This window comes from Anser cygnoides, chromosome 3, assembly GCF_040182565.1.
Source record: "Anser cygnoides isolate HZ-2024a breed goose chromosome 3, Taihu_goose_T2T_genome, whole genome shotgun sequence".
Lineage (NCBI taxonomy): Eukaryota > Metazoa > Chordata > Aves > Anseriformes > Anatidae > Anser > Anser cygnoides.
The window spans coordinates 111,895,789-111,917,309 of record NC_089875.1 but is presented as its reverse complement, the minus strand read 5'-3'; the positions used below and the strand labels follow the sequence as shown (position 1 = coordinate 111,917,309).

Below are 21,521 nucleotides of genomic sequence, written 5' to 3'. Positions count from 1 at the left end.
GATCACACGTTTGCGGGCTGCGAGCCCCGAGCGCCTGCAGGAGAAGCGGGGTTGAAAAGTTGGTTCTTCCCAGCCAGAAACTTTCTCCCTGCGTGCGCATGCCCGGAGTCTGGTGGGAGGTTGAGGGGGGAGCTGGGAGGGGGGGGGGGGGTTGAAATAAGGAGGAGGCTGGAGGGAAGGGATCGGTTCAGTCTGAGCTCGGCTACTCCCGGGCGCGTTTGCACTCCGGCACACGCTCACGGCGCCGGGAGCGGGAGGAGGGAGAGCAACTCCGTCTCCATCAGCCAGAGCACCTGGACACCTGGCCCCGCTGCTCGCTCGGATCTGCCTGTACCCGTTGGAGGAGCAGTGGGGTGGGGTGGGGAGAGAGCTGTGCCCCCCAGGGCCAGCAGAGACACTGACCTAGACAAACTTTTTTTTTTTTCCTTTTTTTTTTTTTTTATTATCATTTTATTTTACCAGCTCCAATTTAGCCCAGGATCTTTTAACTGCTGCCAGCGGTGGAGCACAGATCGGGATTAGGTAAATAAAAAGAACAACTCGTTTTGTTTGGTTTTTGTTTTGCCAAGCCTCGGGGGTTGGGGATATCGATCCAAACACCTCCTTTTCTATCCCTCCTTTCTTTCTTTCCCCCCATCCTCTCTCATCATCCTCCGGATGGTGCAGAAGTGGGGAGATTCTGGTTCACGTGAGGAGGACTGTTCTCCTTGGGGCGGGCGGAGGGCTGGGGGTAGCCTTCACATGGGGTTCGGATATTTTGATGCTATTTAAAGATTTGTCTTCCCCTCTCAAAGTTGTTTATCCCCCCTTGCGGAGGAGCTGTGTTTTTAACCCGAGCTAAAAATGACACATACGAGCTGCAAACCAGAAGTCTGAAACCAGAAGTCTGAAAGTCTGAATGTCCTTTATGGACTTAAACATTCAGCTTCTCCCTCGATTTCTTTTTCTTTCTTTCTTTCTTTCTTTCTTTCTTTCTTTCTTTCTTTCTTTCTTTCTTTCTTTCTTTCTTTCTTTCTTTCTTTCTTTCTTTCTTTCTTTCTTTCTTTCTTTCTTTCTACTCAACTTTTAGTATTTTAGGGTCTGAGAAGCCTTCCCTGTTTCTTCCCAAGGCCATAACAAAAATGGATCTAATGTTTATATTTGTCTGAATGGATCAAAACAAGTTCTATGTAGGGAGAAACTGGGCTTCTCCCGAGGCCGAGCCTATAAACTGTCAGTGCAAAGCCGAGGATTAGGGCACAGTTGTTATTCCTGGCTTTTGGGAGGGAAACTATAAAAAATCGAGCGTCATACCGTCAAGCCGCGGTAATTGTCCGATAAAACGCAAGCAGGGCGGGAGGCTGAGAGCCGTGTCCCGGACAGGTGCACAGTGGGTCCAGTTCAGCACGACCCAAGTCAGAGGAGGAGAAGGGCCATCCCCTAAACCAGCGGTGGGCTCGGGACCCGAAAGCGGTAGGACGGCGCCGTGCAGCTCCCCTCCCGGAGCCCGGCCGCCGGGTGGCCCGGGACGGCTCCGCCTCGGTCTGCAGGGCCTAGGGATGCGCCTCGGTGCCCCGCCGAGGTGTCCCCGCCAAGGGTTTTGTCCGCCACCCGTGGCAGAGCGTGCTGTGGCCGTGGGGAGGCAGAGGGAAGAAATCAAGTTTGCTGCCGGGAAAGAGGAGGGACACTTTATTCTTGCGTAGGGGAGGCACCAGGCTTTTCTCTGGGGAGAAATCGAGAATGAATCCCGTACTGGGGGGTGTGCGTGGGGGTGGGCGAACAGAATACACACACGAAACTCCCAACTCAATTAAAAATACTTCTGCAGAGAGCGGGCTGCGGAGCCTGGTCGCTGCGGCCACCCCGCCGGCACCCACCCAGCTGCGCTGCCGCCCGTGGCCCTCGCAGCCACTGGCCAGCGAGGATGGGGACCCTGCTTGCTTTTATTATTATTGTTGTTATTATTATTATTATTTGGTTTGGTTTTGGATGAAGGCTGCCCCGGGCAGTGTGGTGATCGCTGGTGCAGTCGGACCCTGGTTATTATTGTTATTATTGCGAGGCTAAGATCCACCGCATTCATCAGCATTCGCAATGGTGGTCTGGCGAAACTTGTCAACACTGATTTCGTGATAAAATGTGAATGATGATTTTATAAGGATTGAGCGGAGATATCCAAGGCACATGCTGACTGAGTCCTTCCAGTCCTCATTAATGTTAGCAATTAACTCTTTCACGCTCAATTAGCCCCGAATAAACCCGCTTTAATAGATTCTGCACACTTCATTAATACTTTGAATAAAACTGTGCTGAACAATGCACTGTATTCCTCAAGAGCACGACACTCGAACAATGCGGAGCGAAAGGGCAATTTCATTCCCTTTCTAGCTACTTTCCCAAACACAGATAAATTGTAAGCTCTATTTCATCGCTTAAACTGATAGGAAGGGAAAATCTCGTCCCCAGAGGGGACAAAATAAGTGGCCGACCTGGCGGCAAAATGCTGCACAGCGATGCGACACAGCCGAAGGGACAGGGCTACCAGACTTTAAAGGAGTCTGGCAAAACAGGGGGACTCTTCTTGACAGATGAACCTGATTGCTCTAGTTTGAGACTATCCCAGGAATGCAGCATTTTATGCCCGCTACTTTATCATGTTTGTAAAAATAAGCAACGTTCTCAGGGTAATTTACCTCCTCCGTTCTCCCATGTGGAACTAATTAGCAAACCTCATTATTTATGAGTCAGGTATTTAATGTAACAAATATCCCTTTCAAAGGACACATCGGAAATTGATAATTCAAGGTAGAAAGGAAAAATACCGGCTAGCACAAAGTTACCTAAAAATCCATTTAATTTCACTTCTTGCTATGCTACCAACTAAAGCCGGCTGGATTTTTTTTTTTTTTTTTTTTGGCATATAACGGTGGTAGAATGTAGTCTGGAAGGTTAAGATTATAATGGTCTTAAAACAATGGCAACTGGACAATAGCATTACCGTATCTTCAGACAGGACAAAGGGTAAAAAAGCTGGAGACAGATGCAGTCTTTCAAGTTTATGATCCTATTTTTGCAGCATAAATTTATCTTGGCATGAGTGGGTTTTGTTTCAGTCAGAACACAAGTGGTTTGTTCTTAATTACTCACCGAGCAAGTTTGTGTTATAATATAAAACCTCGCACAGTTTTAATGTGATGGGCGAACTGAAGCAGAGAACTCGTGGGGTCTTCTTTAAAAAAATAAAATTAAAAAAAAAAAAAAAAAAGAAACCCCGATAACGATCTGTTTACATGAAACTGAATTAAAGGTGGAGGTGACACCGAAATCAAAGAAACATTGATCTCTCTGCGAGCAAGCGGAAAAGCGGAGAGTTACTGCGCTGTGAAACACACTCGCTTTGATGTCCCGAAGAGAGGGGACTTATTTATGAAATACTGTGAAATACTCTGCTTCTATATTTTTTGACTATCCCGGTCGCACAGAGCAAAAGTGTAGCTTACATTTCTGGAAGAGTGCCAAGAAACTTGTAGTAACGTGAACATTCTGCTCCCACCTTCTATTTCTTCTCTTCCCCCCCACACACTTTTTTTTTTCCCTATGTTCTTTATTTTGCTTTTCTCTTCTCCTTTTTTTTTTTTTTTTAATAGAACTGTTTTACCAAAGGAAAGAAAAAAAAAAAGAAAAAGGGAGGGCACTGGATGCCATTACCACTCAACTGCATTTCCCTTTGATTTCTACCCCCTTCTTCATTTGGAAAATCGAAACAGATTTTTATTTTTATATTATTTTTAATTTTATCGGGCAAGAATTAGTATTAATTCGCATAATAGATTTTTGCTTATACATTCCAAATTAAATGCTTTCTGTGGATCCAAAGAAAGACAGGAATAAGTCCAGAAACTAACTCAGTTTGCAATAGCATGTTTCATGCTTGAGAGATCTAGGAGTCCCTGGCCAGGAAAACAGGCACAGAGCCGTTGTGACATACAGAAACAGACATTTCAGGTACCCAGACAAGAGTGTTTTCCATGTACTTTGCTCTTGGGGTCATCGATCGAGGCATTTGTGCTGCGAAGTGGACACACCTAATGTAAGGGCAGCACTAACAAAATAAAAAGCATTTCCCCAGTTGAAGAACAAAACTGGTTGGTTCACCAGCCCTAAACAGTTAAAAAATAAATAAAATAAAGACAAGAGGGAGGAGAATGTAATGTGTTAGGTTTTTGATCAGCTACTATCTAAATTGTATCAAATTAAAGAAAGCAAAATGTCACACTCTCTTATTCTGGGTCATTGCGATGGAATTCCTCTAAGGTTTGGGTCTCTCTTCCTGCTGCTGATTTATGTAAAGCCGTGTGAAAGGTGGACCTGGTGTACAGAGCTGCTCAGAGTAAGTTTCTTGCTCTCACACCCTCCCAGTCACAGCTCCTCGGTCCAGGCTACAGCCCACATATAAATCAGATTTGTTTCCCTGGTCATTAGACCTCTTCTGCCACCAGTGCTTCTCCCTCCTGTTCCCCCGTCTCCCCAGCCCGAGGAGACAATTTTTGCTCTGCAGCACTTTGCTGCCTCCTTTTCTCCAAAGGGGCTTCACTCTTCATGTGGGGATGCACCGCCCCAGGCTGAATGCCCCAGGGATCCTGCAGGGACCCTGTGGTAATCTTGCAGGGATCCTAAAGGGACTCAGCAGGAGCCCTGGAGGGGATTTTACGGGACCCTGTGTGGATCCCGCAGGGATCCTATGAAGAATGATATGGGCACACTTGTGAGCACTCTATATGGATCCCATAGGAAAGGAGCCCCACCGAGGGCAAATCCCAGAAATCACTGGGGGAAACAAGCATAAGCTCTGGGATGTGGAATAAAGAGGCTCCCTGGGGTGCAAGGATGTGGTGCCTCTAAAACCCATGGGTGCTCTCTCATACCACAAAAAGGGTAGGTTCTGTCCCCTCTGCCAGCCCTAAGGAGGCATCTCCTGCCAAATGGATGACAGCAGCCAGGGCTGTGCTGAGGGCTCAGTTTGCAGGCAGGGCCAGATGCGCCTTGATGCTGCTGTCTGGTAGCATTTTCCCCTCCGCCTTGTGGGGTGGAATGGGTAGGGATCTGGCCCAGAGGAGAGGCTGGGGGCTTGGCAGGTCCCTGAGACATAGAGCAAAGCGGTGGCACCCAGCCAAGAGAAGGGCTGTGGCCCTGCGGCCCTGCAGCTGGTGGGCTGGGTATTCCTGCAGGAAGGGTCCCTCCAGCCGTTGTCTTTTTCCCTTGTGAAGGGCTTTAATTAAGCGACTGCCTAGACTAGGACATGGGCTTAAAGCCAGGCACTTCCCCCTGGGGAGAGCAAATGGCACTTCAGATTTGTCACCCAGAAGCAGCATTTTCTCATTTCTTTTTGCAACATATAGAGGGAGAGCTGTTGTTTGTTTCTTTCTTTTTTTTTTTTTTTTTTCCCAAAATATTTTGGTGTATTTTCTCTGTTCGAATGAGGGAGGATGTGCAGTTCTGCACACCCAACCGCCTCCACCACCCCAGAGGCAGAGGCCTGGCTGAGGGCAGACCATGGGGAGATGAGCAACCAAGAACAGTGAACTATGCACCCGCTCCCTACATATACTCAACAGTCAGGGATAGACAGTTTTGGGAGACAGACCAAGTGGGCAAAATCCTACCATTTTAGAAAGGCTGAGGGACACCTAGTAAGGGATTTTTAGTTTTGTGGGAGAACATCTAGCTATGTGGGCCAAAATGTTACCTCTTGCTGTCCAAGTGCAGAAGTTCATCAGGGGCATACCTGGCACAAAAGTGCTGTTGAGGGAGTGAATGACTGTAGATGGGGCATACCCTCTGTGTGTGAGGGATGGGGAAAAGGAGACTCTGGAGACCCATGGGGATACACTCACAGCCAAGAACCGGTCAGGCCTCTCCAAGTCCAAAGCAACTTCTTCCTGTGGCTTTGGAGAGGGGTATTAATAAAGGATGAGGTGAGAAATACCCTTTTCTTTGTATAAATCTACTTCTTCCTCTTCTCTTCCCCATCTTTATTTTCCAGATCTTTTCCTCCCCTATTCCCAAGATCCTCGTCCCAAGCAGCCACCATGGGAAGTAAGACTCTGCCGGCCCCAGTGCCTATCCATCCTTCCCTCCAGCTCACCAACTACTCCTTCTTGCAAGCATTCAATGGGCTGCCCGCTGTGCCCTCTGATCACCTCTCCAACCTCTACGGCTTCAGCGCCCTTCATGCCGTACACCTGCACCAGTGGACTTTGGGGTACCCAGCCATGCATCTGCCTCGTTCCTCCTTCTCCAAGGTGCCCAGCGTGTCGAGCCTAGTGGATGCACGTTTCCAGCTGCCCACCTTCCCACTCTTTCCCCACGTCATCCAGCCCAAGCAAGAGGCCACTAACGTGACCCTCAAAGCCAAACCCCGTTTTGATTTTGCCAATTTAGCAGTGGCTGCCACACAAGAGGACCACTCTAAACTGGGACAGGTGGACAGCCAGGGCTCCCCCCCAGGGCTGGGGTCTTTACTTGAGGTGACTAAACTCTCTCCAGAGAAGAAACCCACACGGGGAAGGTTACCGTCCAAAACCAAGAAGGAGTTTGTGTGTAAATTCTGTGGCAGGCACTTCACCAAGTCCTACAACCTTTTGATCCATGAAAGAACACACACCGATGAACGACCCTACACATGTGACATATGCCACAAGGCCTTCAGAAGACAGGATCACCTGAGGGATCACAGGTAACTATTCTCCTTGCTGTTTTTCCCTGTGTATCTGTACTTTCTTGGTTATCCACCTACAGTCATAAAGGTGCTTGTTAGAAAGGTCATGTCCCCAGTCACACGGCAGTGTTCCTTCCAGGTTTTTCTCTATTCAGTGCTGGTAGAGAAACCCAGACTAGTCACTTTGTAAGACAAGCCTGTTGTACTCACCCACCCTGCAGAGATGACTTTCACAGTCTCCTCAGCTTCCACAGACATTTTCACCCTCATTTTGCACCATCTTGTAACCTCTACATTTGTGATCATTCGGAAGTGTCATGAAGACATGAAGCCTGGTGACCCTAAAGTTAGAGGGAAGCTTTGCACCTAAGAAAGGCACCCTTGTGCACCTCTGACATCGCCCTCTCTTCTTGCACACACACAAACAGTTGATTACCCTAGTGTTGCACTCTGGCGCTCTCGGTCTCAGTGGTAGGTGTAAAAATCTCCAGCGTGTTTTCCATCAAGTATGATCACTGCTGAGTTCAGGCCAGTTGTTTCTGACATCTCGATTGTTTTTCTCTTCCTAGATATATCCATTCTAAAGAAAAGCCTTTTAAGTGTCAAGAATGTGGGAAAGGATTTTGCCAGTCCAGAACGCTAGCTGTCCACAAGACACTGCACACGCAAGTAAAGGAACTGAAACCTGCCAAACTTAAGTGCTGAATTTCCAGCTTCTATGAACTTCTCCTCCCCTTGAGACTTTACACCAAAACCAGAAAAAAAAAAAGAAAAAAGACAAACCAAACAAACCCTGTCAGGATGGGAGCACAGAACTTTGTGTTTTGTTTTTGTTTGTACTTTAAAAAGAGCAAAATCCCCCCTGGCAACCCACTTCTTCAGCCATGGGTAAAAAGGATATTTGGCATTTAAAATATACACGAATGATGCAGAAAGTGCTATGTGATTTGTGTGGTTTTCATAAACTTTATGCCAAAAGGTGGTGCTCACGTGTTGGACAGGAATCTGTTTAAAACCAAACAAAAACCCACACAAAAAAAAAACCAAACAAACCAACAAACCCAAAAAAATACTCCCACAGAAAATCCTAACAACCCTCCACCCCACCTGAAATCGTAGCTTCCAAAAGTATTACTTAAAAAGAAAAAGAAAAAAAAAACCTCTTATTTTATACTTTTTTTTTTGACTGTATAAAGCTTCTTATTTTTACACTTCAGGAGATACAGAGAATTCCAGAAGATGATTAAGAACTGAAACCATGGTTTCTCATCACAGCACCATTAGGACAAGGAGAAGGGCGACTTGCTATTTTGTTTTCTTAAAAGGAGAAGAAAATTAATGTTTGGAAATGACCTAAAACTCTCAAGTGAGGAGTCCTATAAAGTGATGGAAAATGAATCCAGATCTTAGACCCCCAGGTCACTGGTATCAGGACAAATCATTGTTCTTGGGACACGGAGACCTTTATTTTTGCCTTGCGGTCTAGTGTGCTGTGAGGAGGTTTGTAACTCGTGGACTTATTTAAAAAATCCCAAAGGAAAGAAAGATGGCAATATGTCAAACTGATGGTATGCACAACGTGGTTTTAGTGGTACTTTAAAGTCTTCATGCATCTTAATGAGACAGAACAAATCTCAACCTGAGAGCATATTTTTCTAAATGCTGGCTTTCTGAACAGTGTATTCAAATTAAGAGACATTCCAATAAGTTTTGTTTATTAAAAAAAAAAAGTTGTATGGCTGTTTGGCACTTTATGCTGATTATTGGTAATTGACATTTATCACTGGATTGTGTGTGTTTTTTAAGTATTAAAATAAATCGTTATTTTACAGGCAAGTCTGCACGGACTGCATATGTGTTCATTTGGTTTCAGATCTCCTCCTTACCAAACCCTCTCTACCAATATTCAGAACTTTTTTTTTTTTTTTCCAAGTGAGCTTGATATTTCCTCAGTGCTTGTTTCTACCAGTCTTGGAAAGTCTGGATTTTTCCTTCACGCATAAACTTTCTCCCCTCCTTTTTTCTACCTCCCTTTCCACCGCCCCCCCCCCCCCCCCCTTTTTTTTTAAAGGCTAACAAAAGTAAACAGAACTGTAGGGAGTCAAATAATTTTGCTTCCAGTGTGGAAAAAAAATCGTCTTGGGTAACTAAATCTTGGGTATTAGCTGATAAGATTAGGTGTCAGAAGTGTTATAAAACAAATCAGATGAATAATGGGCAAACTGTTACTTCTTTCACAGCCTGAAGGCTCTGCAGGGAGAGCAGCCTTCTCTTAGCTTGTCAGGAGTGGGCATTTTTCAGTCGCATCTTCGGCTGATACAGCGCTTATTGGGGCGGCCTTTGATTCCCGGCAGCTGTCTTAGATCAGAGATGTTTATTCCACTGCGAAACCTCTTTGGATAGAGACGGGGGAGAGAGCTCAGAGCGGGGGCATCCGCCTTACCCTTTGAAGCGCCTCTTGCCGTCCTTTCTAGTCTTCTCGGCAAACCCTAAACCCTCTTCTCCTGTCACAAGTCAGTGCCCCGAGATAAGAAAAGCCTCCTGCAAATTAGCACGGTGACACGTCCGAAGTAACAACGGACCTCCACTGGCGGCTTTTGCGTTTCCGAAAATCGGATGCTTGATGCCGCAAGCCTCTCGGTCCAAAGAGGTTCCTTTCCCCGTTCCCTGTTCTGCCTTTAGAAAATATTTCTTTATTTGGTCAAGGAATCCTATCAACGACAGGGAAAAAGTTGCGGTTGTATTTCTCTTAATGTAAGGAGGGGAGAGGGGAAATAAACCCCCCCCCCCCCTTTATTTTTTTATTGTTTATTGGACACCGTTTCGAGCGCACCGTAATTAATGTAAATGCACTTGCTGGACGGGTTGCAGAGTCCACCTTCATTGTAGGAAGGCCCTTGAGAAACGCAGGGCACCGAGATGACGCCTCCGTGTTCATCCCGCTTCGGAGGCTGTGGGAACAGTCCGAGTTTGAAGCCAGCTTGCTTTTGCTTTGCTTCCCACCGCCACCCCCTTTCCGCTCCGCGTAAAGGCTTTTGCTTTTGTCTTAAAAGGCATCTGAGAACCAACCTTACGAAATAGGCAAGGAGAGTGCTGAGGGGAAATCACCCGAGCCTGCGGGAAGCCTGCGTTTCGACAGCGTGTACATGCCACAGTGAGTTGAGGAGCGCGGTGCTCTGCGCGGCGCTCCGCGGGCTGGGTGTCGAACAGGAGGACCCTTTGCTGCGCGGGCCGGCCGTTGTCGATCCGGATCGGTCTGCGTTTTATCGACAGCGTCTCTTGGGGGTGGGGGGTGGGGTGGGGAGGAGGGAGGGAGGGAGGGGGAAGATTTGCTCTGCCTCTGAAGCCCTCCTTAGGTTTATCTGCATCGCTTCGCTCAAGTCCAGCGGGAGTGGCCGTCTCACCGCCCTGCAGGTCTCTGGCTGCAGAGCTTTGCTTGGGAAAGTCCGCTCGCACCACGCAGCGCGCCGGGCCGAGCCCGGCTGCCGCCGGCGTACGGCGCTGCTGGGTCAGAGGCACCGCACCCCGCGCCTCTCCGAGAAGGGACACGCAGCCCCGGGCGCTGGCACGGTGTTAACTGCCAGCCTACGGTCTGGGTGGTTCGCTCCCCCGCTTCCCCCTTTCCTCACTCTCTTCTTCTTAAGGGAGATTCACGGAGAAAGTCTCCGATGAATTTCTACGGCCGCTTTGTAATCTCGCGTCGTTTACGGCATGGAGTAAAGGAACCCGCATGCACGCAGGGTCCAGTGGCAGTTTCCAGAGTGGGAAAACGAAGGGCTCTGTCGTTTGGAGCCAATAGTTTTTCAGGGGTCGTGACTACGAGGCAGCTCTCCGAGTCGGCTCCAAAGGGAGGGAGGAAGGAACGCAGGGAGGGTCACTACACTGAGGCTTTCCCACGGTCGCTCCACCACCTCCTTAACACCGGGATAGCGAAACACCCGTGGAGAGAGGTAAGAAACCGCATCAGTCATCGGTTCATGGGAACCATTACAGCTGCGGGGTCGTGAAGGTGGATAAACCACTCCTCCCAGCTGGGCATGAGAAGCGTTTCATTTGTATGGCTGAAGCCTGCTTATCTGCCTGCCAAGATTTTCCCTGGACACGCATTTTTATGTGCAATACAAAATAAATAAATAAAAAAGAATGGACATAATCAGATGTACAGATGTATTAAAATTACATGGGCATACCGAGCACAGGATGCACACAGCCTCTTAATGTCATTTATATTAAATGTATATGTGTGAGCATTTCCTCTTCCCAGAAGGCTTTTTTCTTCCTTGTGCAAACAAAGGCTATCTCTCTGGTCATGCTCTCAGCTTCACTGGTGAATAGTTTGCCTATTCCTTCCAGTGTTTTGAATTTTGCTAGGCAGTATCAGTGCAGTAATTCCAAGGAAAGCAAAGAACAGATGAAATCACGACAGTCAAAAGAGATAAGTCGTACTAACCCCAAAATAAATGAGGGGAATTATACGGGAAAAGTGCCTTTTGAATCAGGGTCACAAATAATTTAAATGATTAATTACCTCCCCCTTCTTCTTCTTTTCTTCTTTTTTCTTTTTTTTTCTTTTTTTTTCTTTTTTTTTTCTTTTCTTTCTTTGCATGTGTTTTAATTTGACATTCATGCAGTGAATAAAACTTGCATAGGCCTCAGTCTGCCAACTGAGAGCTGATTCTGTTTTCACAGTTGCTTTAAATTTTGCTTTTTCATCATAAAAATATCACTGAATGGTTTGCAAGAGTAAAAACCAGGGCACCTGACTAGAGTTCTAGAGTTGTATATTCCTGCAAGATTTACGAGGGAAACTTTTTTGTCTTTTTTTTTTTAACCATTTCCAGTTACAGGAGAAATTGTAGAGATGTCTTGGCACATCTCTCTCTCTCTTTTCTTTTGCATTCCAGTCATTCTTTTTCTGCCCATAAACTGTTACTACTCTGCAACAGCCTGATTCTGCACAGCCTTCTCAGCCTGGTTTTCTTCTGGATGCAGGAAGGAATTGTGTCAAATGGGGTCTTCACAGTGCACATTCATGAAACAGAGCATAAGCATCTCTCAGAATATGTACTGGAACAGCAAACTTTTCAGCTTTGGATTACATATGTCTCTGAAAAGGGGACTGCAAATCATATTTTTTTAAAGGTTCTGCATGAGTTGTATATTACTCCCAGTTTCTCTGGGGATGGATTAATCTCAACTTCCTAGTTGTGTGGCTACAGATAATTCTGATGGGGCTGGGGACAGGGGAGAAGGGAGATGAGGAAAGGAGAGGGAAGTTATGAAGGTATATCACAGGAATACATGGCCTAAGTGGCCAGGAGCCATAAGTACTTGAGTTTCAATACCTCTTCTACCTCTGTCACCACCTGTGAGCTGAAGCAAATCACATCAGCTCCCTGTTTTGGTTTTGTCATCTGTAAAATGGGGATAATGCTGCTACTTTTGCTCCTGAGAGACCTCGCACACTCTTGTATAAACTCCTGCTCAATCTTCCTGTAGTGAAAGGAGCTATTCCAATTCATATATAACCTATACCTGGACAGCTGAAAGCAGTGGCTGATCTGAGAGATCTAATAGAGCGTGCAAGACAAATTTATGTTCACATGTATTTCCTTTTCAGCCCTGGCAGTGTTGTTGAGAAATGGAGTCCTACAGCCCAGAATGCATTTCTTCCCTACATTCCTATCCAATGACTAAACAGGAGGAATGTCATGGGCCAAATTCATCCTTGGTGGGACTCCAATGACATCAGTCATCTTTATAGGAGCTTTTTGAATGAAGTCAATTGGGTTTTATGAGGACTGAGTTTGGCCCCATACATATTTAACTGCTCAGAGACCTGCAGCAGTGAGGGGAGCTTTCCTTGTCTTAGAAAGAAACACTTCTGAGTTTGGGAGATACAAGCTAAACCATTGACCTGTTTAATACATTCAGGTATACCTTATTTAAACTTAAGGATCAGCTGAAGTACACTCAGCATCCAGCAGTATATACAATCAACCTCAGCTACTGAAAAAATACTGTTAGTTTTCTATGGCATTCTGTGTTTGCCCATGCTGGTACATGTAGTGCTGTGCCATGGGTACCTAGCAGACATTTTTACACAACAGAGGGCAGCACTCTTCAGGAATATTGGCATGAGGCTTGCAAGCTGAACAGTGGCTTCAGCATGGTGCTGTGGTGGCGTTGTTTGGCTCTGCTCTTCATTAGGTATAGTTATTCTAGATTCCACATCATGCTCATACAGTTCTGCCACTTCCAGCTCTCATCTCCCTGTATCAGCTCTCTGGGTCTGTAATTCCAATGCCAGTTACACCTGATGAGACCATGGTAAATCACCAAAAGGGGTGTTCCTTCCTCCACCAAGACAGATGAGAGGATCTCTGTAGCCATGGTTTTAGTATTGGGTAATCTTCCTCTGGAGGAAGATTTCTCTGCCTAAGCCTTAGCCTTAGATGACTCAGTGAGGTAAGACCAGTTCTTCTGTAGGTGACCTTTGGGCACTTTTCAAATATAAATCCATTATCTTTTGGACAAGACACACTGTTTAAGACCTCTTGTGTATTGGGAGGCATTAGATTTTCCTCTTCTGAACGAAATAGAATTTGCAGTTGCACCAGAGCAGACTTTTGTGGAGATCTTTTTTTCCGTTTTACAAAATCCATGTGAAAACAAATTTTCTGTTACTAAAGCATTTCAGTCATGGTTACTGTCATGAAACTAAGAGACTGTATCCTGTTTCCCAGATAGATCTTTCCATATCCATACTCAAATGATCTCCATGAGGACTTATCTGTGTACATTCTTTCTTTTTCATTATTCCCCACAACTTTCTAATGCTTTATTCTGCAGTGGTTTTGAAATCAGGGTTAATACTGGAAAGTGCACAGAAATTAGTTCAGTTGGTATATACAGGGATACTCTGAAAGACTTGATAGAGTCTGAAGAATTGTATTAGAATTTGAAAGGTGAATATATAAATATACATAAACACTTATTCACAGGCTTCTTGATTACAGAAGCATTATATAACTGATAGATATTAATTGATAGTATGCTTTCATTTTATCAGTCAAGCTCATGGCTTAGAAAACCTGTCTGGATTTTTTGGCTGTGATAGTCTGCTAGTCTGTGATAATTGCACCAAATATATACTTTATTTATTTATTTATTATTTTAAATGCTAGCATTATTGTTCCTGACAGAATAGCTACTGAAAAACAAAACCTTTTCCATTTCTGGCCTTTTGGATTTGAACTGGGGCTGCTCAAATCAGATGTTTTGGGTGAATGATTAATTTTTCTAACAACTTTTTTTTTTTTCCATTCAAGAGTTGTCCAGACACAACATGGCTTTCTTCCAAATATATGTGAAGACATTTCAGTTTATATATGTCTCAGAAATTCTTTTTTTTTTTTTTCTTTATCTATTTATTCTCCAGGCGTTCAGCACCAGGCTACAGAAAAGTCTCAGGTGTAGTTTCAGAGGACATAGGACAAAACTTCCCAATAAGTAAACATTAAAATAGGTAAAAGCAAATCTTAGATACAGTTATCCTAGGTAGGAGAGGTCTGTGTGCTAAATGCTACTCTTAGGGAGTAAGTACATAGTGGTGGTCAGCGTGTTCATGACCCTGCTGCCCTTCCTTACCCACCACAGCCACAAGGCTGGTCAGGCACATGTCCAGAGGAAGGACTGTACCACATTTCAAAGAGCTAACCAGGATGTAAACAATACTTAACTATCTAGGGCTATTGGACTTTTTCTCTGCTCAGGAAAAGTCTCTTCCAGACACTTCCCTCACTTATTAATTTCATTCTCAGACCTCACAAATAATACACCCACATTTCTTCCGTGGGCTGCTGAGGACACTTCAATGTTTCAGGTCAAGGCACAGCCAGCTCTATCTTGCAGGTTTTCTTCCCTGCTAGTTGTCTCACCTGTGTACAAAGATCACCTGTGGCCTTATGCTGGTAACTTGTCCAGTCTGACACTCAGCTGGTCTGACTGGGATGTATTCATTGTTTAATGTGGCTGACCAAAATGTCATTAAGCCTGAAGGATGGACTTTTTTTTTTTTTGGGGGGGGGGGGGGGGAGCTGGGTTTCATTTCATGGACAGCTAATTAGACTGGACACACTTTTATTTTTATTTCATATTTGTTTGATTTGAATATTACAGAAATTCCTTATTGCACTCATAATAATATATATATATGCATATTTGCCCTTAGAGCAAAATTTTTTTTTATGTTCAGTCTATATTGGCTGTGGGCTTACAGGTTCTTCTTATCTGTTTCTTTACACAGCTGTTTGTGTTGGTTTATGTGAGCATTGTTGAAAAGCATATGAAAAATAACATAATCTGTAGCAGAACGGGTGTGCAACGTCATATTCATAGACCTTGAAGAATGCCTTTCATTACCTTCCTTGGAACTGCTGGTTAATTTTTGTGGTGCCTATTGTGCCTATCCTTTTTGGATTTTTCTTTAAAATGCACTTATCTTGGAAAATATCTTCTTCAACACTTCACAAAAGAGCTCTGGGTTGTGCCACCCACCAAGAGAATTTCTGGATGTCTATTGAACATTCAGTGAGTTGCTGGATAACATTGGTATGTCAAATTTAGATTGTGTGGTGAAGGCTGCCATGTACAGCACTGAGCACAGTGTTGGCTGCTGGTCTTAGCAACCAATAAATAATTAAGAATTTGGATACTTGATGATTCCTAAAGAAGAATGACTCAGCTAACCCTCTACTGTTATTTCTTCATTATCACAGGCATAGATCCAGGCCAAGAACTGGTTTTCCCTTATGCATTTATTTGGTGACCACTTGGATATGGCTTAGGAAACAGTTAGTGTTTCTCCAGCAGTTGGGAAATGTTTACTTCCAGCTGTTTATTTCCCTCGGTGGATTAATAAGCCTATTTCAAAGTGCTGCAAAAAGGAAAACTGGGTTTTTGAAATGGGGAAGGAAGAACATCCAGTGACACAGTGTTTTCATCAAACTCCCTTTTTCCTGCACTGTAAAGGAAATGTTTAAATCAATGGCTCAGAGCTTCCTTAACTTTCCAATGTACCTAATAAAATATATAAATTATAAAACTTAATAAAATAAACTGCATCAGTTGAGGAAAATGGAAGGAGAAATTAGATAGAGAATTTTATATCCCTGAACCCAACCTTTCCACTGAACTGGTATCAGCCTGATTATCACATTATGAAAACAACACTAACTTTCTGCAAAGATTTACACCCTTTGTAAAACAGTCAGCAGGGGGGACTTGGTGCTGGGTACCATTTACTCAAAGCCCTTGTGACCTTTGAAGTCTCCTGCATTTTTCCTCCGGTACATTACAATTTAAGAATGTTGTCTTTTTTACTGAAATCTTACATAAATTAGGAATTTTGTGGCTTCTGAGTGTGGTCGTAAAGGGGAACCATCTATTATAGAGTTGTCTGCCAATTTAATGAGACAGACTTTTCAGTCACAGGTGAATGACACATGCTTTTTTTTTTTTTTTTTTTTTTTTCTCCTGGGATGCAGTGTATAGGTTCCTTTGGGTGGAGATCTTGATAAAGTAAAATTAATATGTATAGAGCTGATCATGAGGGTAAAGCTCTCATTATTGGTAGCAATCCTGTGAGAGTCGTGAGTCGCATCAGAAGAGACTGAGCAATGAACAAGAGAAAAAGCCCAGATAGGAATACCTGTTTGCATGCAATCCCATAACCAAGCAGCCAAGCAGATAAACTGGCTATAAGTCTGTGCAGCACTCATATATTTCTCTGACCTATTCCTGCCAATGAAGAGAATATGGAAGACAAAAGATCAAAAGATGACTGGCTAAACCTGGAGGTGTGAATATGGATTTAGAAGTCAGGACTCCAAAACCACACTTTTAAACTTAACATGTAAGCACCAAACTCACAGTGTCCCAGTTTTCAGGGATAGAGTGCCAGAAAGTCCCAACTGAAGTCTTTGTTGGCTGCAAGTTCTTAGCACTTACAGCACTGATTTTGGCATTTAAATTCAAGATTGTTAGTTGACTTTAGTAGGGCTACCCAGTTTATAAATCACTCTTTTCCTTTGGCCCAATGTTTGTAGATCTCCAGATGGAGAAGAGTGTGACCCAAAGGTGGATTTGGCAACTCCAGTATGCCTTAGGTCAAACATCTGTAAGGAACATGTGTCTGATTTCCTTACGACTTCATCATTTCAGTAGATGGTGTATTTAGTACAATGTTATATCTGCTACTGAAATAGCTGAATGCAAATACCAGGAACCTCTGGGAAATTTTAGTTAATAGGAAAATAATCTAAAACAAATTCATCCTGTTATAGAGCCAGGAGAAAATAAATGAAAATAAAAGGAGTTACTGATCCAACCAAGTAGGCACAGAAATGAAACCTCTCTAGGATTTTCTTTTTAGGTTCTCCAACTTCCATTAATTTAATGAGCAAACTAGGTCAATAGCACAGTCTTGTTATGAATAAATGAATGCCATAGATTCACTAATATTAAAGTATACAGTCAGCATCATTCACTGCTCTGCTGACGGAGCTGTGGCACAGCAGCTCTATATTTGGCTCTAATCCTAATTCAGACATTCAGCCTTATGAGTCAATGTAACACAACTGCTGTAATGAAAACACAATTATAGAGAAAGACAGCTGGAGTATCACAAAAGATCAAGTAGCCTGAGTTTCAAGTAGGGGTAAGAGAGGTAATGTCAACTGCATTTTGGGTTTCTGTATTTGGTTTTCATGCCAATATAAAATTCAGAGATTAGATTGAAATGTGGAAAGTTTTATAGTCATTACAATACTGATATATTATGTTGTACTCTCCAAGAAGATCATTAAAAATAAAAACAGTTGCAGAATTCAGATCACAGATACTGTTTTCTTCACATATGGTCTCTTGCTTTGAGGAAGGTTGCTTTGAGGAAAGAAAGCTTATTCATTATTTGTTTGAACTGGTAACTGAAAATCTCAGTGGACCAACAAAAATAATAGTACTTAATATAAGTAATATTTTACTTCTCATTTGTGGTGAGTGGGGATCTTCAGGGGACATTCTCCCCTCTCCTGGACATTATTATTATTTATTTTTTTGTATGTTATCTAGGTATGAAAGCAGAAAGCCACAAAATCAAAACCATTTGAATTAAAATAGCTGCAAATGCCTTAATTTTGGTCCTTAAAAAGGTTGCTTTCCTGAATCATAGCCAAAAACTCATTGCAGAATGACTTACTGGAACACAGGTAACACATTTTATGTAACAGATTGAAAGTGAACAGTTTGCATAAAGTTCAAAGTCTGAAATGCCCTTGTATGAAAAACTTGCATATTTATAGAAACAAAGGCATCACATAATTGAAGGGTAGTATATGTAGAAATATAGTTTAAATTTATTTATAGTGAAATTATTCACTACATTTGGAGATTTGAATAGTATGTAAAATACTGTAGCATTTCTTCCTACATACGTACAAAAGACTTATGAATCAACATATCCTGAATTTATAACCTGTGCCTGATTAAAAAGTATAAATAATTTTTCTCATTAAATCTTGTTATTTACTCTTTGTCTTTACCAGGTGGTGATAATCATAACATTGTGCATTATCATGTTAGTCTTTATGGGAGCACAAGACAGGTCTGCTGTGATTATCAGAACTCTGCAAGCTTGGAAGGAAAGCATGTGTTTTTTAGATACAAGGAAAATAATTAAAGAAGAAAACAGCTGTGTAACAATGTGGCTATGGCACAATGACACCCAATTGGATTTCTAATAAATGATTAAATTAATTGATTTCTGAAGTATTGGTTCTCTTTAAAGAAAAAGGAAAAGCAAAGTATCAATTAGAGTTTCATTGCAATCTTTAATTTTTTAAATTAATTAATTAATTAAAATTTGGGACTCTTAACAATGAACCTAGTTATTGGCCATATCACTCTTTCTGGCTTGGTTTAAGTCAGGTAGTCTGACGAGTTAACATGTTAGCATACAGAAAAGTGGTTAAGACATGCTAAGTGGGGCTTTTGTTTTCCAAAACTGTATGCATCAATCTCTGTTTTATTTTATACTGCTGCTGTCAGGAGCAAGAGTTACCAAGTCCTGTTGAGAATACATGACATCCTTGAAATCAGCATTGGTGATGGCAGAAATTCCTTTCTGAATATGCACATGTGAAGAGGTATATGCATATTTCCTTGGCTGCATTCATGTATCTTTTTTTGTGACCTATGTGGAATTCCTGGGAAGGATTAGTCCTTCAAAATGCTGACAGACTAGTTGAAGGAAGTAATTTATGATTAAACCCTTCCCCCTTTTCTGCTGATGTGAAGTGAGGAATGGTTTGTTGGAGGGGAATTTGCTGCAAAATGTGAGTTGTCTTTAAAATAACTAGTATAGGGAGCTGATTGCACTGCAGATTTGTCGGACTACTTTATCGTATGGGTCATATCATAATATCTCAAATTGCAAACCTTTTCTTGTTTCTTATATCTGTGTCATGGAAAGAGCTCACAGTGTTAATGGTCACATATCTTCCCACTTGAAGACAGTGTTCTAGATACGGTGTCTTGAAGATACACATGAAAATCAACAGCACTTGTGATTGAGGATGAATAAGAAAATGAATCAAAACTTTTTATTTATGTTGTCCACTGTTTTCATTTACTATTGATGTTTATGTGCTCACAGCATATCCAGCCATACACTATTTGGCTCAATGTTTACTTCTGTAACTTAGCTACAGCAATCTGTAGCCAAAGTTTGGCAAAAGTTGATAAAATAAAGAATATATTCAGAATGTTTGTTTAAAACATAATACAAAATTAGTCAAATTAATGAAGAAATATGCTGTTTGAGAGTATTAAAATGTTTATATTATCTAGATGATCTTTGCTATGTAAATAGTTTGTGGACAGCCAATATTTGCTTTTCAAGCTATCACTGGTTGGACTGTCTGCCTGGCACTATTCCTTTTTCTTGATTAGATGTGTGAGTAGTACTTCCAATGAATATTTTTGCAGTTCTGGGTTTCACAAATACTCACATATGCATCCTTCAAATCTGGTGTTTCTGAACACCATTCTGAACACAATTTTTGTGCTGCAAAATTCATGGAAATCATGGCCCAAAGATTAATTAATGAAAAAAGCAAAAGTATATTTGTATTCAAAATTAATTGCACCGTTTTCCCAAGAGTAACACACAAACACCCTTTCTCTGGTGATAGACAATACAGATACTTAAAAAGAAATAAATATACATAAATGAAACAATTGGATCTTATTTCCTGCTTGCAAACTGTGTGTGGGTGGCAGTTTATTCTCTTCTCATATTCCAACTGGGTCAGGTTCAAGTTGGACTTGAACATATTTTGTATCTTGCCCTTATTCTTGTGAAACTGTGGATTTATGGAAAGGGGTCTTTTGGCAGGAGAAAGTGTAGATTTTAGAGTTAGAGTTTGCTGCAGTGGTGAAGCTTAGTTTACCGTACTCACATGCTTGCTATATGGTACTTGGTTGCTCATCTCATGTCAGCAAATCAGAAGAGAGTTGTCATATTATTTTTCTTTATTTCCAGACACAGGCCAGTGAGTGTTTTGCAAGAGTCAAATAAATAGACATGTATTCAGAAGCAAAATTCATGATTATGCTGAAGGGTTTACAGTTAAGCCTGATGTTTCAGAATTTGTTTTTGAGTCAATGTCCACATCAAAGCTGTAGTTCCAAAAAGCAGTTTGAAGAGATAACATGCATTAATGTTGATGGAATTTTCAATATAAGTTTTTACATTTATATATATGTATATTCATATGTTCACCCATATTATATCTAAATGAAAATCCTTTCTGCTTTTTGTTAGTATTCTGTAGCTACTATTTCTGTGTAAGCTGGCTGGACTACGGGTTACATTTTGCATATGTGAATTTATTGCTTTTTCCTACTGCAAAGTTCAGGCTATAGTTTGAACTCCAAAGAGCCTAACTTCAATGTCTTGGATTGGCCAGGACAGCGGGAATCATATATGGTTTGAGCATAACATTTGAACTGCTCATGAGTGATAAACCATTAGATCTTTAGATAATATGCTTCTGAAGCTATATCTGTGCCAGCAGTTCAAGTGGGCGAGGGACTGCTCTCTAACTATGAGACCTACTGGAATTTATGAATATACAGTTAAAACTGAGCAATTAAAACTTATTTTTATACCATAAAGATCTTATCCCATATGTTGATAAAGAAATGACAGCGTTAGGTATGCAATTGTTTCAACCATTTGTGATGTCTGTAGGAAACTATTTTAAATTGGGATATATGGGTGTTGTATCTTGAATATATTACCCAGAAAGTTAATCGTACTGTCTTTTCAGCCTCATGCTAAAAGCAAGCCTGGTGGCAGTTTTGTTTTGAAGTCACATCTCCAATGATCTGGCAAGGCTGTGGGACTAGGCCAATGAAGTACAGGGAAGTGGAGACTTCCAAAGTTGTTGGGATAGAGGAAAACAGGGAAAGTCTTTTTAGAACATAAAATATATAACAAGAAATGTATACAATTATCTGAAAGACCAATTTGCCCAGCAGTTAGAATACACAACAGATTATGTGGAAAAGACTGTGCCTTGCTCTGTTAAGCAGAGGTTCTTTCCACTGCTCTTAATGGCTAGAAGAATTGGTTTAGAAAAACTTAGCCCTCTCCTTCTTCCCAAATTTGCTGTCCGAAGCTGTTCTGAACTCAACAGTGTTTTTTGATTAACTTGTGCACTAATGCTCCTTATCTAGTTACTCTGTATTTTTCCCTACT

At 42.3% G+C, this 21,521-nt stretch overlaps 2 protein-coding genes across 2 annotated transcripts in view; both read left to right on the top strand.

The window, feature by feature from the left end:
• The first annotated feature begins 351 nt into the window (after window positions 1–351).
• OSR1 (odd-skipped related transcription factor 1) lies at window positions 352–8,537 on the top strand. The gene is made up of 3 exons (XM_013198842.3): window positions 352–522; window positions 6,023–6,715; window positions 7,267–8,537. The coding sequence occupies exons 2-3, from the start codon at window positions 6,069–6,071 to the stop codon at window positions 7,400–7,402; spliced, it is 783 nt and encodes a 260-aa protein (XP_013054296.2). The 5' UTR covers window positions 352–522; window positions 6,023–6,068; the 3' UTR covers window positions 7,403–8,537.
• A 1,067-nt stretch (window positions 8,538–9,604) lies between these two features.
• Window positions 9,605–21,521, top strand: part of LOC106047364 (nascent polypeptide-associated complex subunit alpha, muscle-specific form-like) — a 100,938-nt gene continuing 89,021 nt past the window's right edge. The window contains exon 1 of the mRNA XM_066994982.1: window positions 9,605–9,851. The gene's annotated coding sequence lies outside the window, so the exon portion shown is untranslated. The remainder of the gene's footprint in view (window positions 9,852–21,521) is intronic.